The sequence below is a fragment of the Terrapene carolina genome, unplaced genomic scaffold (assembly GCF_002925995.2).
Source record: "Terrapene carolina triunguis isolate 2854851 unplaced genomic scaffold, T_m_triunguis-2.0 Scaffold33911, whole genome shotgun sequence".
NCBI lineage: Eukaryota > Metazoa > Chordata > Testudines > Emydidae > Terrapene > Terrapene triunguis.
This window is the reverse complement of record NW_020698262.1, coordinates 13,784,380-13,799,397: the sequence shown is the minus strand read 5'-3', so window position 1 is coordinate 13,799,397 and position 15,018 is coordinate 13,784,380. Positions and strand designations below refer to the sequence as shown.

The window sequence follows — 15,018 nt, the reverse complement described above, 5'->3', positions numbered from 1 at the left end:
GGTCTTCGTAACTGAGAGAGGGTGGCTGAGCTCCTTTTGGTAACCCAGCTGTAGAAGTCATGTTTCCTTGCTGATCTTTTCTTTTTTTTGTGCTGAATCTCTGCGTTTTCCCCAGTTATCTTTCCGAGAGTGGCTGCTGTTTGAGCTAGAAGTCCATCCTGAGAAGGATATCCTTTCTGCTTCTGAAAGGTAAGTGCAGAACGGTCCTGTAAAAATGGAAGTAGTTTGAAATGCGTTTCCAGTTAAGTCAGAAATATTAGAGAAGGTCCTAAGCCTCGAGTTTGATAATGTAAATAAATTGTCTGGCTTAGGGTGTGAACTTCTAATGCCCCCACATCTCAAACAAGAGCTCAAAGTATGTTAGAAATGATGGGTTTGGCTTCCCTTGAGGAAGTTATCCAAGGTAACCGTTGACCTCCACAGAATTCACTAGAACATCTTTCTATCTCAGGACTTTCCCATGCCCAGAAGCAAGAGATGGTTGTTACAGGCCAGCCTGCAAACACTATATGCCCAGCCTCGTCACGTCTCTGGATTGTTAAAAGTCCCTCAAGGGAGTTGTTAGTTTTTAATCTGTTTCTCTAGTGGCAATCGCTTTCTAGTTTCATATAGATTTATCATATATGCAGGTCTGTGTGGCAACCTTCTTTCTGCCATTCCATTTGACTTGGTGTACTGTGTTCTCTTTAAAACAATGGACAGGATGCACTAAAATTCTTTGATATGAATCTAATCTTCCATTGTTCAATACTGCAGGCAGGACTTCCATTACTGGGCATTGTACCAGTGGTATCTTCCAGCATCCTCTGCTTCTGGAGGCTGTGATGGAAACCTGGAAAAGGCATGTGCCATTCTTATTGGTACAATTCTGGATTTCTCCCAAAGGTACTTTATCTCACATGAATACACTTGCACAGCAGTGGCAGTTTTACTGTGAATATGGAAACTAACAGGGTGGAGCAGCATTTGACTCTGTACCCACAGCATAGTTAAGAAAGGTTTATATGTTGGGTTTTAATGCACACATAGAGCCACCTAATTCTAGCTGAGTCTCGTTGACTCAAGCCAGAGCAATGTCATAGAATGTTGCCCCTCACTCACTTCTTCATAATGGGTATGGTGTGTCTGTGTGTGTCTGTCTGTCTGTGTGTCTGTGTCTAACACAAGTGGTGTTTAAACATTTCATATTGCTATAGCTGTGCTTGAACCAATCAAACCAGTGTTTGATTTCCTCAGAAACTAAATTCTGACTTCTTAGTCAACCATCAAATTATGTGATTCTATACGTCTGTATGAATAGAGCATACATTCCTGTACACCACAATGCGTTTGCACTATCATTAAGACTTCTTTAGAAAAAAAATCTAATTTTATAAAATCTTATGAATGTTAATACTTCATTTCATAATTAAACATTTAAAGTTGTTCAGCTGATTAGCTGAACGCTTTGAACCCCCTGCTTTTGGGTAAGAGGTACCTTGTTTCTTAGTACTAAAGTACTTACCCACGATTTAATACTTTGTACTATCCAAGGACGCTTCTGTGGCAGCCAGCATAATCCCCTCCTGTGACTATTGCTGAGATGGAAATCCCAAAGGCTGCTGCAGAAAACCTTTAAAGTTTGAGTACAAGAAATAGGCCTCTTCCCTCGCTATACCCCACTGAACACCACTCAATACTGTGCATGGATCTTGCCATTCATCTTGTATAGTCTCTGCAGCACATGATAGTGTCATATTCCTGGTCAGGATGCTCTTCCAGTCCCCCAAGTGCACCCGTTTCAAGTTTCAGACCCGCACCTCCACTTCTCTTCGAGGTGGGATCCTGCACTCCAACCACTGTCCCACCGTGTCTCCAGGTTACACCTTCCTGGTGCCAACCATGTAGCCAGTGGTCAGTAACAATGTGCAGTGACACTAAAGCAGTTTCTCCAAAACCAAGTATGATTTATTTTGCCCAAAGGGTACACAGAACTGAGAAAAGTAGATTTAAACATCATAAAGCATATTGTCTTACCTATGTTTGGCAAGCCCCTAGGTAGACATAACTTTAGTCTTGGTGTGTCTCATTCTCTCTGGGCACGAAGCACAGCTAGCTTGCTGCAAACCATGGCTCTCAGATAAATCTGTGTGTCAGCCTTGCTGCTTCCTGGCTCTGTCCCTCTCTGTCAGCTTCAGCTGAGCTGATCATTTCTTCCCTCCCTTTCTGCCAGAAGCCCACCCCACCCCTTTTTTTTTTAATCCCCTCACCATCTTTTGATCTCTTCCCTAGCCTTGGGAAGAGGAAAACGTCCTAATTTGGATGGTGCCAGCCAGATAGCCTCCTTCCCTCCATTGATGGCTCAGCCACTGTTGTTTGAAGTGGGTACCAGAGAGACTGTCTTATCTGTGTCATTGTTTAACTCTTCCTGGGTTCCTTAACAACTCCTCTTTACAGCCTCCTTTCATTTTACTATATGCATTCAGTTAGGCATAAATATAAAATTGAACAGGGAAACCAAGTTTACATAATGTTAATGAGAAATAATGCAGATATTTTCCCAGTTTGTTACAGGTAGGGTCACTGAATATATATAACAGGGATAGTCATCAGGAGTCTCTCTTAATTCCAGGTCAGAGTTGGACAACTGTGGCCAATTGGAGAAGTCAGAGTTTTCCGTTCATAACAGGACAGTCAATCCTGATATTCTCTGCAGATTACAGGTGATTTTAGATTATGATACAAATCCATATGCCAGATCCATGAATTTGGCATGACAAAATCTTTTCTAAAACTTCAGTGTACGGAAGACAGTCCTCAGTGTTTAGATATTATGATTGGTGATCTGGATACCCAAAGATAAATCAGTCAGAATATTTTCTCCACTGCTTTAGTGTGTTAATTCACATGTCCTTAAGGTGCTAGAACAGTCCAACCTGCCTTGTTACAAGCTGTGAGAAAAACACAGCTTTTGAAAATGTGCAAGCAGCCAGTCTTGAATTCTAGATTGACAGTTTGCATTACATGTTGAATTACATTTACAAAAGTGGAATTCTGTTAAAAGAATTGATTTTTGGCCATTCGCTCACCCCCCCCCCCCTTATTAATTTACTTACATGCAGGTTCTTGAAGTAGAGTTTCCCAAATTAGCCTTGCAGAGAAGCAAGGTCTCCATCTTGCAAAGATAAAGTGAGTTCTACTAGGCATTTTAGTACCATGGCAGCTCTTCTATTTGTAATTGTTTCTAATTAGCTGTCAAGCTAGTCAAGTTACATATCTGCCTGCACCTGACTGGTATTCAAAGGTACAAATCTATCTTTCCACTGAAGACGTCAAAGAAACTAACTTTTAATCTGGTCCTTCCTGATCCCACAGATCAATATAAACAAGACAGAACACACACAAGCACTCTTGGAATCTGGCTTTTGGAAAGTGAAATGTAATCCATATAGCCACCTAATCACTTCAGGCACTGAATAATCAGGAAAACTGTTTTCCACTGAAACTGGGGAATCAAACTTCCGAGTAATGCAAATTTTGTAGAGTATGTTTTGCAAGCACCAATGTGCTTTACAAAGCCAAAACCTAAAGAAACAAAGTAGGTTCAGAAGAATAAGTTGGAAACTGCATGCTGAATAGATGTAGCGTTCAGAAGGGTGAACTCTCTCACTTCAGGGGTTGTTGAGGGAGTTCTGTCACTTCATTATGTATATATCCAGGGCTGGGATTTCTGGGCACTTGTGCAGTTGCTGTAAATCTAAAATCACTTGAGTCACTGATACCGTGGGGTGAAAGAGGATTTGAAATGCAGACTGATGTAAAATTCTGACCAATTTCTTTCTCCCATCCAGGAAATGGTACTGGAGCTGGGGTGTAGGAAGACGTCACCCACTGGCTGCTGGAATGACAAGGGACACTTCCTATTTAGGATTTTCCAGGAAAGGTTAAAAACTATAGGAAATGGCTCTGCTGTAGGTGAACGGCTACTGAGGCAGCAGGAAGTGCTACTGCAAAAAAGGTAAAATACCAACAGGATGCCAGAATGAGAAAAACTTATCTGATAAAGCTACTTTCAGAAACTCAACTACACTGCACAACAGCAATGAAATAATTGTACATCCATTTTCCTAAGGGGTGATAATTAAGGTGGGAATATATTGCATATGTTTACTGGTTTAGTGTGATAATCTTGTGGTGTGAGGTGTTTATTCCCTAACACCCCCCGGTATTTGAGCTCTCACTCAACACACCACACTTAGCTAAAGGAATTCAGCCTCCTGGACCTGCTATTTACAACCATCACCGCTTGTTTTGGTCACAATAACAGGCTTTACTTCCCACTGGGGATGAGAAGGGAACTCCACAGTTTCTAAAGTCATTGTTAGTGTGTCTTCAAAATGCTCTGAATATTTTATTGAAACACCGAATCCATTTCTGGCCACATGGAAAAATCCCCAATGAGTAATCTTTACATTTCCTACTAGCAGATGTTTAAGGAATTGAGTCTTGGAAAGTTCTCTAAATTCTACTGAAAATCAAAGTCAGGCTTAATATGACCAGAGCGCTGTTCTGTCCTCTTCTTGACTGCATGTTTTTAAATTTTACTTTAGGATTCTGTTGAGTCTCCCTCCATCAATTCTCATCATGATGGGTCGAAGAGGAAAGAAAATGACCTTGGACTGTGAAGATTTTTTTCATTTTGTAAACACTGAGCTGGTGTGTACAATTTCTCAAACAGTAGCAAATTTGGTATTTGCTCTGCATAGGGGTCTTAAACTTGAGAGTAGGGAATGGAGAAGAGATCAAACACCATCATACTTGAAAGCAGGAAATCTGTCATTGTGTGGGAACCTCAGACAACCTATGCTTCTGATGTTTGTGGCACTGCAGATGTCCAGATACCTGGAAAAGTTTTGTGGTGTTGTGAACCTTGCCAATGACTGATACTATAGTATTCTTCTGTGTGCTTTCTCTCTGTGGCAGCATGCACTCAGAGTAAGTTTGTCGGGATTCACAATGAGTATGTTATGCTGATGAGAGAGGGCTCTTTGGAAATACTATATAAAGATTTGGTCTGATGAAGTCATCTGCCACTTTGTTGGATGTAGTGAATATCCCACAGATGGGTGCATATCTGAGTAAAATCACTGATCAGCAGTTTAGACTTTTGACCTGCAGGGTGGTGTTTTAACCAATTTGTGAACAATAGGACAACTATTTTCAGTTTTGTGACCTTGTTTAAGTCAGGTTGAGTAGAGTAAGGTGTACAACGAATTTTAGAAGGGGGAGTCCTTCAGGCTATACCCATTTTATTTTTTTTATTCCATCCCTCAATTATAGGTCACTTGTTATGGCTCCTGGAGCCTGTCAACAACATTTCTTGTTGCCATTAGAAGAGTCGTTAAGAGCATTTGAAGTAGATAAATCTGCAGCATTCCCTGGTGGCCTGGAAGTGAGAGACTGAGCTTGTATCCCAGGGCTGGTCTTCACTACGGGGAGATCAACGCTGCTGCAATTGATGCAGCAGGGATCGATTTTTAGCGGGTCTAGTGAAGACCCGCTAAATCAACGGCAGAGCGCTCTCCGGTCGACCCCAGTACTCCAGCTTTCTGAGAAGAGTAAGGGAAGTCAACCAGAGAGCATCTCCCGTCGACGCAGCACAGTGAAAACACCGGGGTAAGTCAACCTAAGCTACGTTGACTCTAGCTATGTTATTCACGTAGCTGGAGTAGCATAACTTAGGTCAGCTTATCCTCATAGTGAAGACAAGCCTGAAGTCTCTGATTTCCCTGACGCCTCAGGGCATTGTGCCAGGTCCCTGCCATATATATGGAAATTCAGACCCTATCATAAGCTAATTTTCCATCTTTAAAACCGTGAGAGATTTTGAAACATCTTAGTATTTGACATAAACAATAGCTTCATAATGGTTGTGCCATCAGCTTCTGGGGGTCTCTTCCTTTTATATTCTTCTGGTGTTAATCAGCTTTATTTACTTTACTTGGCTAATGATCCCTTGCAAACCACCTGTATCTCTGTCCCTGCATTGGTGGACCAAGAGAAATCCACTCATCCAAACAATGTCACTCTGCCTAAAAGCAGTTCTATCATCTACAGTATGCAATAAGCAGCATTATCTGTGTTACTGTCTGGTGATAGGAAATTGCAAAGCACTGACTAGTGACTGACGTTGCTTCACAGGAGAAATGAAGTCCTGAGTGGGGGCTCTAATAGGAACAAGTAACTGGGCTTTCAGAAAGGTTTATTCTGTACTGTCAGACCTACCCCTATTGTGAAATACTGCCAAAGGATTGCAAAATGTTTATTTAAAAAAAAAAAAAAATCTGTGATCCACTGTTGAGTAAATTCTTGTCTGTCTTATTCTGTTACAGAGAAACATTTGTTACAGAGGATGTGCACTCTCCTATGACATCACAGCTCACTTCTTAAGGGTAACTGGTAGTTTAATCTTTCCCCTCCATTTCTCACACAATGCAAAGACTGAAATTGTTTGCAAGGAAACAGTTTGCTGACTTTCACACTAGGACCCTGATCTGCCACTATTACTAGAACTGGAATGTGCATTTATTTATGCAGTGGTTTTGAGAACCCAAAATAGGAACTTTATGTAAATGTAAAGTCTACAAACAAATATTCTGAACTGTGGCTGTGGAAGAGGAGTGATGGCTGTAAATATTGTATAGGAACTGGTGAAACGTGTGAGGGATTGGTCTGCAGGTGTTGAAGTTTTATTGAAATATTATAAGTTTTAGCTAATTTTTCACAGTAGGAGAAAACTAGGTTCAGGGTAGGTTTGTGGGTGTGATTTCCCTTCTGAATAATGCTGAGTCCTACAGCTGGTTTTTATTCGTTGACAACATATGGGTTTGAAATGTATAGGACTGTAATGTACTGTATTATTATGCAGTCACATTGTACTTCCACTTCTCCAGGGTCTACTGAATGCCAGTTTGGATTATGAGGAATCAGCACAAGCGGTTAATGATGTTTTGAAAACATGTCGAACCAAGTGTCCCATTATCATTTCTTCTGCAGCGGTAAGTGTTCTTAATTATATTTCCTATTTTAAGTACTGGCTCCAAAATATGATGCCGACTGTAAATTAGCTTAGAATGTGATGATGGGGGGGGGTGGTTATGGGAGATGGAAGGGAATAGTTTATGTATTGATATTTTGGTTAATTTACAATGAGACATTACATTGTCTTGACACATATAGGTACATATCATAATACAAAATTAACAATATTCAGCAATGTATTGCATTTTGACCATATATTGTTATATCGTTTCCTTTTTTCCCTAGAATTATTTAGACACAACCTTAACATGGGGGAGGGGGGGGTGTTGTCACAGTTCAGGGCAACTGCACCTGTATTTTCCCCCCAGTGGTCCAGCAAAAGCAGCCACTCTGAGGCATCTGGCTCCCCAGCTGTTGCCGTTTTTTCCGTCTCATTCCCTTCAGACCAGGGTATTTCCAGGCTGCAAAGTTCTCTGCTTTCCTTGTGTTATTCCCAGCAGAGACAGGCTGCCCAAGTACATCTGTTTGCCTTCTCTTCAGAGACTGATAAGAGTGATTGTCAACCATTCTAAGTTCTTCAAGTAGATGCAGCCGTGTATTCCATTAGGTGGGTGCACTCCCGATGCACCAATGCAGGAGAATTTTGCCTCCCAGTACTCATAGAGGGGGTGGCACTCATGCCTCATGGCCATAGCCCCTTCCCTAGCTATATGGGGCTGTGCTGACTCAATTCCTCCTTACCACCCATGGGGGCTGTCAGCTCTGTCTGCTTTTCACCTCACAATTCCTCTATTTTAGTGACTAATTTGTTTCCAGTTGTATATAGTTAATTAGTATCCTTAATATAGTGTTAGTTAGATTAGTGTTAGTTAGCTTTAGTTTAAGTATTTCCTTGGTGATGCCCTCACCAGGATGTTCTGCTGTCTGGAGTGGTTTGCGACCATGAGTGCCAACCTCAGGGCAGACTGCATCATCCTCCGTATGGCTGAAGGTAGGCTGAGAAAACAAATCCCTTCTCAGAGTGACTCCTGTTGTAAGAAGCAGGAATGGGCAGCTAGTACCTTGCTGAGTAACAAACACAAGACCACAAAATTGCAAAAAAGTATCTTCAGTAGTGTTCTAGATGCAATACATCCTGGCCCATCTACCAAACGTAGCTACCCTGGTCTCACTCTGCTGACTCCCTGTGCTGCAATTACTAACTTTCTTGGTTTCCAATGTTCTTCCAGCTGTGGTGGCTGAGGTTGGAGCCAGTGCTTTGCTCCCAGTGGAAAAGGCTGTTTGGGGCTCCACTTGCACAGGAATTGCAGAGACTGAGGAAATGCCAGCATTCTGTTACTAGGTAAGGCTGAGGAGCCTAAATATCAGATTGTAGGCAGAAATGAGAATGCTCTCAAGGCAATTTATCTTTCTGTGGAAAAATGAAGTGTGCGAGCCAACTCTCTGAAACAGACTGCTGGATTTCCCACTGGCAGTATGACATGCTAAGGGGGACATGGGGTTTGCAGGACAGCTTTATACATAGATTCATTTATGGATTTTAAGGCCAGAAGGAACCATTATAATCTCTTAGTCTGGCCTCTTGCATAACGCACGCTAGAGAATGTCACCATTTCATCTTGGGAGAGTGCCAAGCAGTAGAGGAAAATATAGGTCCTTTGTGGAATAGAAGACAAGAGTTATTGTTAGACAACAGAGACAGGAAAATAGCCTTGTGCAGTGGTGGTGAGTCAAATTCATTGACATTATAGTGCCCTTTTTACCCTTGATTTGGTGGATCCTCTCTCTGATCCTCCCAATTTTCATGAACCCTCATATTGGTGCTGTGCTGCACATCTGTTGACTCTCCCCCAAACACCACTACTCCCTCTTATTCAGGGTACTGAGGCTTTCCTGACTTACAGCAGTAGATGGGCAGAAGTGGAGACTCATATATTTGACACTTCTAGTTGATGGCCCTTGTAGGCAATAACTGGATGCTCCCATTCTGATAATCGTACTAGTCTTAAAAGCTAAAATAGATTTTTTGAGTTAAAAAGTTTGTGACTGAACCATCCCCAGACCTGATCTTTGGGCAGATGGGATTGTGGCCATACCAAACCCTTGGTCAAATATTTTGGAGAACTGCCTATATGTAGGAACAAAAGTTGGGGAAAAGAGGTCTCCCAGGCAGAAAGACCTTGTCTCTTGATCCCTTACTCTATTGTGACCTTGAGTAGAGGCCATGATTTCTCTCCTCACTCTCACCCATGGGTATCCCTCTCCTGAATGATTACATTGTTTTCATCCCCAGCTTCCTCTCTTTAGAAGCAGAATTTTCCATCTCTGATACACCCTGGATTTCTGCAGCCTTTCTACACTTCACTTATCAACAGCAAGCAGCACATGGAAGAATGAGAGACGTGCTGAAGAGAGTGGGGTCTGACACAGAGCAGGCAAGACTAGACAGCTTTAATTCTTTGCAGTTCTCTATTTGCAATTGTTCTTAAACCACTAGTAAATATAAACTTGATTTTATTTATTTATATTTTATTTTTTATAACACTAAGAGAAATGACTGCCCAGTGCTATTGTCTTGTCCCTTGTAAACCTTGTTGTTAAATCTGGTTTCTGGGAGGGATGTGGCGCTCAATTCCCTCCTCTTCCCCTCCCACTCCCATGGGTGGGATTTGTATAAATCAGCATGTTGGAATTTTCTGATAAGTGAAAAGAAGAAAGAAAACTCTTCCCCACACACTCCAAAACCGAAAGCCAGGGGAGAGTGCTGAGAAGATCGCTGGGACCAGTGGGGCTGCAAGTCTCCTGCCTGTTTAAGGTAGCACTGGTGAATTCTGAAAGGAATTCTAGCTTGGCCTGCTCAGCTAGGAGGTTGATGGCTGAGAAGTGTAGACAGGACATGAATAGGGGCACTCTGCAACCCTGAGAGGAGGAATTTTCCCACGGGTGGCTGCCATTTCCCCCAATTTACTCGGTGTCCTTGGTGCACAAGGATTGTCACTTTCCACGTGGAGAGGAAAAAGAAACAGCTGCACAATCAGAGCAGTTTAGTATTTTTTCAGGGGAAAGGAGTTGCTATTGCCTCGACCTTTTTTTAAATTACGGTGTGTTCTCTCAATGCAGTGAAGTTCTTGGAGAAATCTTTTTATATTGACAATTTGCATTTCAAAATATACAACAAAATTATCCCTGTACAGGTAGTAACTTACATGAGTGGGAAATGAGCAGTCCTGCCTTTTCCTGCCATTGGGTCAATGATGACTACTATTGCTAGTTACGTACATTGTGGTAGCTCTCAGAGGCCCTAGTTAGGGATGAGAGCCCCGTTACACGGGGTACTGACCACACATGAAATAAAAAAAAGACACCTCCTGTCTCAGAGTTCACAATTTAAACATATGATGAAGACAAACAGGAGGAAGAACAGGGTTACAGTGCAGTGAGTGAGTTTGGCTAAATGAATAGCAGTCAAAACAAACTAACTGCCTAGCCACTGATCTAGGGTCAAATCCTCCTCTCTTACAGCAGGACAACTGCCCTGACTTCAGTGGAGTTGCTCAGGTGTAATTGTGAGAAGAATTGTTTCCACTGTGTACAGGGTTGGCGTTGTGCTGTGCAGCTAGAGAACCATCCTGTCATGTGAAGCTGGAGTGTGGTGTTTGGATCAGTTAGTCCTGTCTAGGAATGAAACAGTGTGGAGTTAATTTTAGGGGAGTTCCATATACCTCATTCCTATTTAGTCCTGGCTTGTTAGCACATTATTTATATTTTTCCTTATTCTGTCTCTGGGTCTGTTGGATTTCAGTGGAGTTAAAAGGTGCACCCCTGCTTTTTCCCCTCAGATATCCTAGTCTACATATGTTGTACATAAATCTTTTTGGCTGGTTCAGCTGTCAAATTTCTTAGAAGGAAGGAGGCCTGGGTTCCTGTTTGAATAATGACAAGTGAAAATCAGGGTTGGGTCTTATCCTGATCACAAAACCACCCCCCAGTTTTACCTGAATGGCAGAGCCCCAGAACAGGAATAACAGGCTTGTTGTATGGTAGGACTGAGGGTACTGCGAGAGGTGGGAGGGGTGCTTAGTATGTGCTTGCAATATGCCTTTGCTTGGGCAGTACTGTCCCTTCCGCAGCTTCCCGAGTGTTGAAGATCACTTACATCTGTGGATTTGGGGAAGGTTGTCGATTCTTTTTGATCACTGACTTTCAATGAGCCTCATTCCTGCTGTTAAGAATTATGTGATTAATATGGAGTTTTGCCTTAAGAAGAAATGGACTGTGGCTTCAAGACTTCCAGTCACTGCTACCCCAGTTTCACCTGCTGTATCCGCTCCCAGAGTGCTGTGTAGCCTTGGGGCCCTCTTGAGCCACAGTCTTCCTGGAAAGAATCCCACTGCTCGTAACAAACCCAGGAAAGCCTTGGGACATGTTTCAGGGGCTTCCCTCACGAATGGAATGTCCACCCTTCTCGTCAGTACTGCTGATCGAAGTAATATCCAGCCTTTTCCCTTGCAGCTCCTAGTGTGCCTGCTGTTCTATTCACTCATGGATCTCATCTTGACCAGATTAGCACCAAAGGTAAATCCCCATCCTGGTCTCATTACACTGTATGGGGTTAAAAGGCTGGTTTGCCACCTAAAAATCCCTTAGGCCAGCACCACCAAGCCTGCTGGAGGAGGGAGTAAGGAATGTCCCAGGCAGAGCATGATGGAAGTCCTTGCTCTCTCCTGCCTTGTTCATAAGCCAAACACAGCAGCCCTCCTTTAATTATGACACCACCTTCCCCACCATGTTAGTATTTAATGTGTCTTCCTGGCTGACTCGCTGTTTTCAGACCTTCCCATTCAGTGGACTTTATGCCTCACTCACCTACCTACTGCTTGAACTAATACAAATAATGCTGCTTAGCCTTTGTATAGCATTTTGCATTTATTATTGGTCACTTTCCATAGGGCAGGAAATAGACATGGCACTTTACAGGAGATAATGTCCCAAAGAGGGAACAGAATCCCTGTCCTGACAATCTAACAACGCAGACCAAACAGAGAGGTTAGGGACCATAGCAGCTGGATTACTTTGTGCAACAAGGTTTTGGGGAATTATTTTTAAGGGAAGGTATTTGGCAAAGGTTGATCTGAGAGGCTGTTTCAAGCAGAGGGGTGATGTGAAAGGAGGCTTGGAGACAGACTGGTCAGGAGAGAAGCATGAACGGTGGGAGAAGATGGGGTAGAGCTGGAGAATGCTGTCTGAATGTTAACTAATGCCCATAACGCTCTGTGAAATAAGTGGTGACATTCCCCCTTTGAAAGATGCTGAGGGGAAGTGACTTGCCCAAGGCTACGTGCCGAGAACTGTTTGGAAATGCTTTGGTCGTAGGCTGGTCCTTGCTGTTACTTTTTCTACAGCTTTTGATAAACGGGTGGTTACAGCATGCTTTCTGCCTTGGTCCAGGGGGATCTGGAGCCTCTGGCATTAGCATCAATGCATTTGACTGTAGAGAGGTGGAGGAAGGCTCTATCTGTGCCTTTAGTTGTACTTATCCTGGCACTGACACCGCACTTGATAAACATTCATTATTACTAGGGCAGTTCTTTGTTTGAAATGTAACCTCAATTCAGTAAGGGGTGTGCATGTTCTTTTCTGAAATATACAGCAAGGGACAGAGGTTCAAAAATCTTTGGAATGCTGCCTGGAGATCCTCGGGTGCTTGGAAGAGCAAGGCGTATCCTGGCTAGCTCTCTTTCATTCAGCAGAGAAAGGTGAGTAGAACTCTCCTCCCCAACTTGTGGGAATGCAAAATTTGGTACCAGGTGCTTTAAGGGATTACCTTTTGGGTCTGGTGAATATATTTGTCTGAAGGAGCCTCTCCACCCTGTAAGCAGCACAGAGAAAACCATCCCCTTTGGGGCATAAAGAAACTTTTCTGACTCTAGGTTTTCACATGGTAGCACTTTGACTTCTATCAGCTGCTGTGTTGAGGCAGGAGCCCAGTGAAGGGTTGCCAGATCTTCACTGAATGTAACCAATTGTTGTTTAGAGTCCAAACAGTTTAAACCTCACAGTAACTGACAATCAGTATGAATACTGTGCCACCTGCTAGAGACAGGCTTGAAAACCATCAAGCACTCCTCCACAGGAGTGACCTGATCCAAACATCAGATTATGCACTGTCACCAGCTGTTGCCTGGAAGGAACTATGCCCAGCATCTGCACTGCTGTAGAAGTACCTGGAGAGACCCAATGATGATCTAAGACATTTTACCCTTCTCCTGTCTTTGGATATTGCAGACCGTGGACCTTATCAAATTCTACACAGTGCAGCCTCAGACCAATACGTCAGCCTGTTACCTATTGCATTTTACAGGTAACAACAAAAAATGTTAAGGGAATTGTTTATGGGAGAAGAAAGTGGTTGGCTGCTCACATGCCCATTTCTAAGCAATTCTATACATGTTCTGTGATTGTCGAGCTTAGACAAGTGTGTATGCAGGGAGAGAATTCCTAATGGGGACAGTGTGATAGAAAAGTGATTGCCATGAGTTTGGGATGGCTGTATTACGCCAAGGCAGAGAGACCCCACCCAACCTGGCTGGGATGGCCACTTCAGGCGCAGCCAGTGTCTTATGGGTGAAACAAACTGGTAACTTGCAAAGCTAAGAACACTTGTAACCCTCTGAAAGCCAATGCTGCTGCTTTTTGATAGTCCATGAAATCTTTCCCTGCTCTTCAGGACCTTCTTGGAATCTTACTGTTTTCATCAACTCAGCAGAACTATGATTTCCAGAGGGTGTGATTCCATCTTCTCTTGCTAGAAGTGTCCATTCACATGAGTAGTGTCCAGTGCTGAATACAGCAAGTCTGATGGTGAAAATGCTGGTTGCACCTTTGCCCCTAATGTGTTTAAAGATATATGGTGAGATGCTGTTGAGGGGCTTCCTCTTGCACTGTACTCATTCTGTATCTTGTGTGATTCCCTCTAGCCTTATCCCCTGCTTTCACCAAAACCTACTTAACCGAGAGCAAACCTTCCTTTATGTTGCTGTTGACATGTATACCCAGCTGCTTCGACTCTACATAGAAGGGGAGAATCCTCAGAGATCAGATCAGGGGGGACAAAGCCTACACAGCGTGAAGCACGTGAGTGGTGGTCATTCTCTTCTCTTACCTAACTGAATTTTACTTAAATGGTATTGTGGCTAGGAGGCTTTCATTCCCTTGCCTGTACAAAGCAGATTTGCTTTGTGAAATGGCTGACATACCGGTGATACTTGTACAGTACCCAACCCAGAGGGCTCTGATATTGGTTAAGGCCTGGAGGTGCCAAAGGCATACAAATAATTGCCAGTGTAGCATAAAAGAATGATCAGGTTGGAGTGCCATTATAAGATAGACATGCCCATTAACCTTGCTATTAGAGGACCTTAGAGTGCACTTTAATTTTACACATGGTGAAGTTCTGTACCTAATCTGTAAATAGGATAAATTAAAGTACCTAAGCCACTTGTAAAAGTCAACATTCTTTTAATAAAGATGAAAGTGAGGATTTCAAGTGACTTTGCTTTCTGTCCTGAACCTGATGTCTTTTCACTAGGTGGATTCTTTAGAGGTGATAACTAAGGCTCGTCAATTTCTGCTACATTCAATTGCACGGTGCCCTAAAAAGAGCTTTATACATATACAACAGGTATGCTAAGTCCGCCTCCTTTTCACTTTTATCAAGTCATTGTCAGCTCCTGCCTACCCTCCATTTAGCATATGCATGCATGCAGCCCTCAGTCTTTTTTGCAAGACTAATCATGAACTAGCACTGTCCCCAAACCATACAGCATTTAAATGCCCCTTTCATAGTACTTTTCTGGTAGTACAGAGCCACTGTTTGTGTGGAGTTGGCTGTTGCCTGACCCCAAACCATGCTGTCTCTTCTCCAGCTGAGGCATGTTTTGGGAACTTTACTATAAACAGACAGGCTGAGCTGGTGCTGATCTTAGCTTGCTTTGAAGA

General features: G+C 42.9%; 1 protein-coding gene across 1 annotated transcript in view; it reads left to right on the top strand.

Moving 5' to 3' along the window:
• Window positions 1–15,018, top strand: part of FANCA (FA complementation group A) — a 56,680-nt gene that overhangs the window by 41,257 nt on the left and 405 nt on the right. Inside the window, exons 29-42 of the mRNA XM_026663729.1 lie at window positions 116–189; window positions 757–885; window positions 2,612–2,702; window positions 3,831–3,997; window positions 4,590–4,695; window positions 6,372–6,431; window positions 6,933–7,037; window positions 8,250–8,362; window positions 9,314–9,455; window positions 11,533–11,595; window positions 12,671–12,776; window positions 13,306–13,381; window positions 13,998–14,154; window positions 14,609–14,701. Coding sequence (XP_026519514.1) covers window positions 116–189; window positions 757–885; window positions 2,612–2,702; window positions 3,831–3,997; window positions 4,590–4,695; window positions 6,372–6,431; window positions 6,933–7,037; window positions 8,250–8,362; window positions 9,314–9,455; window positions 11,533–11,595; window positions 12,671–12,776; window positions 13,306–13,381; window positions 13,998–14,154; window positions 14,609–14,701 — 1,482 coding nt within the window. The remainder of the gene's footprint in view (window positions 1–115; window positions 190–756; window positions 886–2,611; window positions 2,703–3,830; window positions 3,998–4,589; window positions 4,696–6,371; window positions 6,432–6,932; window positions 7,038–8,249; window positions 8,363–9,313; window positions 9,456–11,532; window positions 11,596–12,670; window positions 12,777–13,305; window positions 13,382–13,997; window positions 14,155–14,608; window positions 14,702–15,018) is intronic.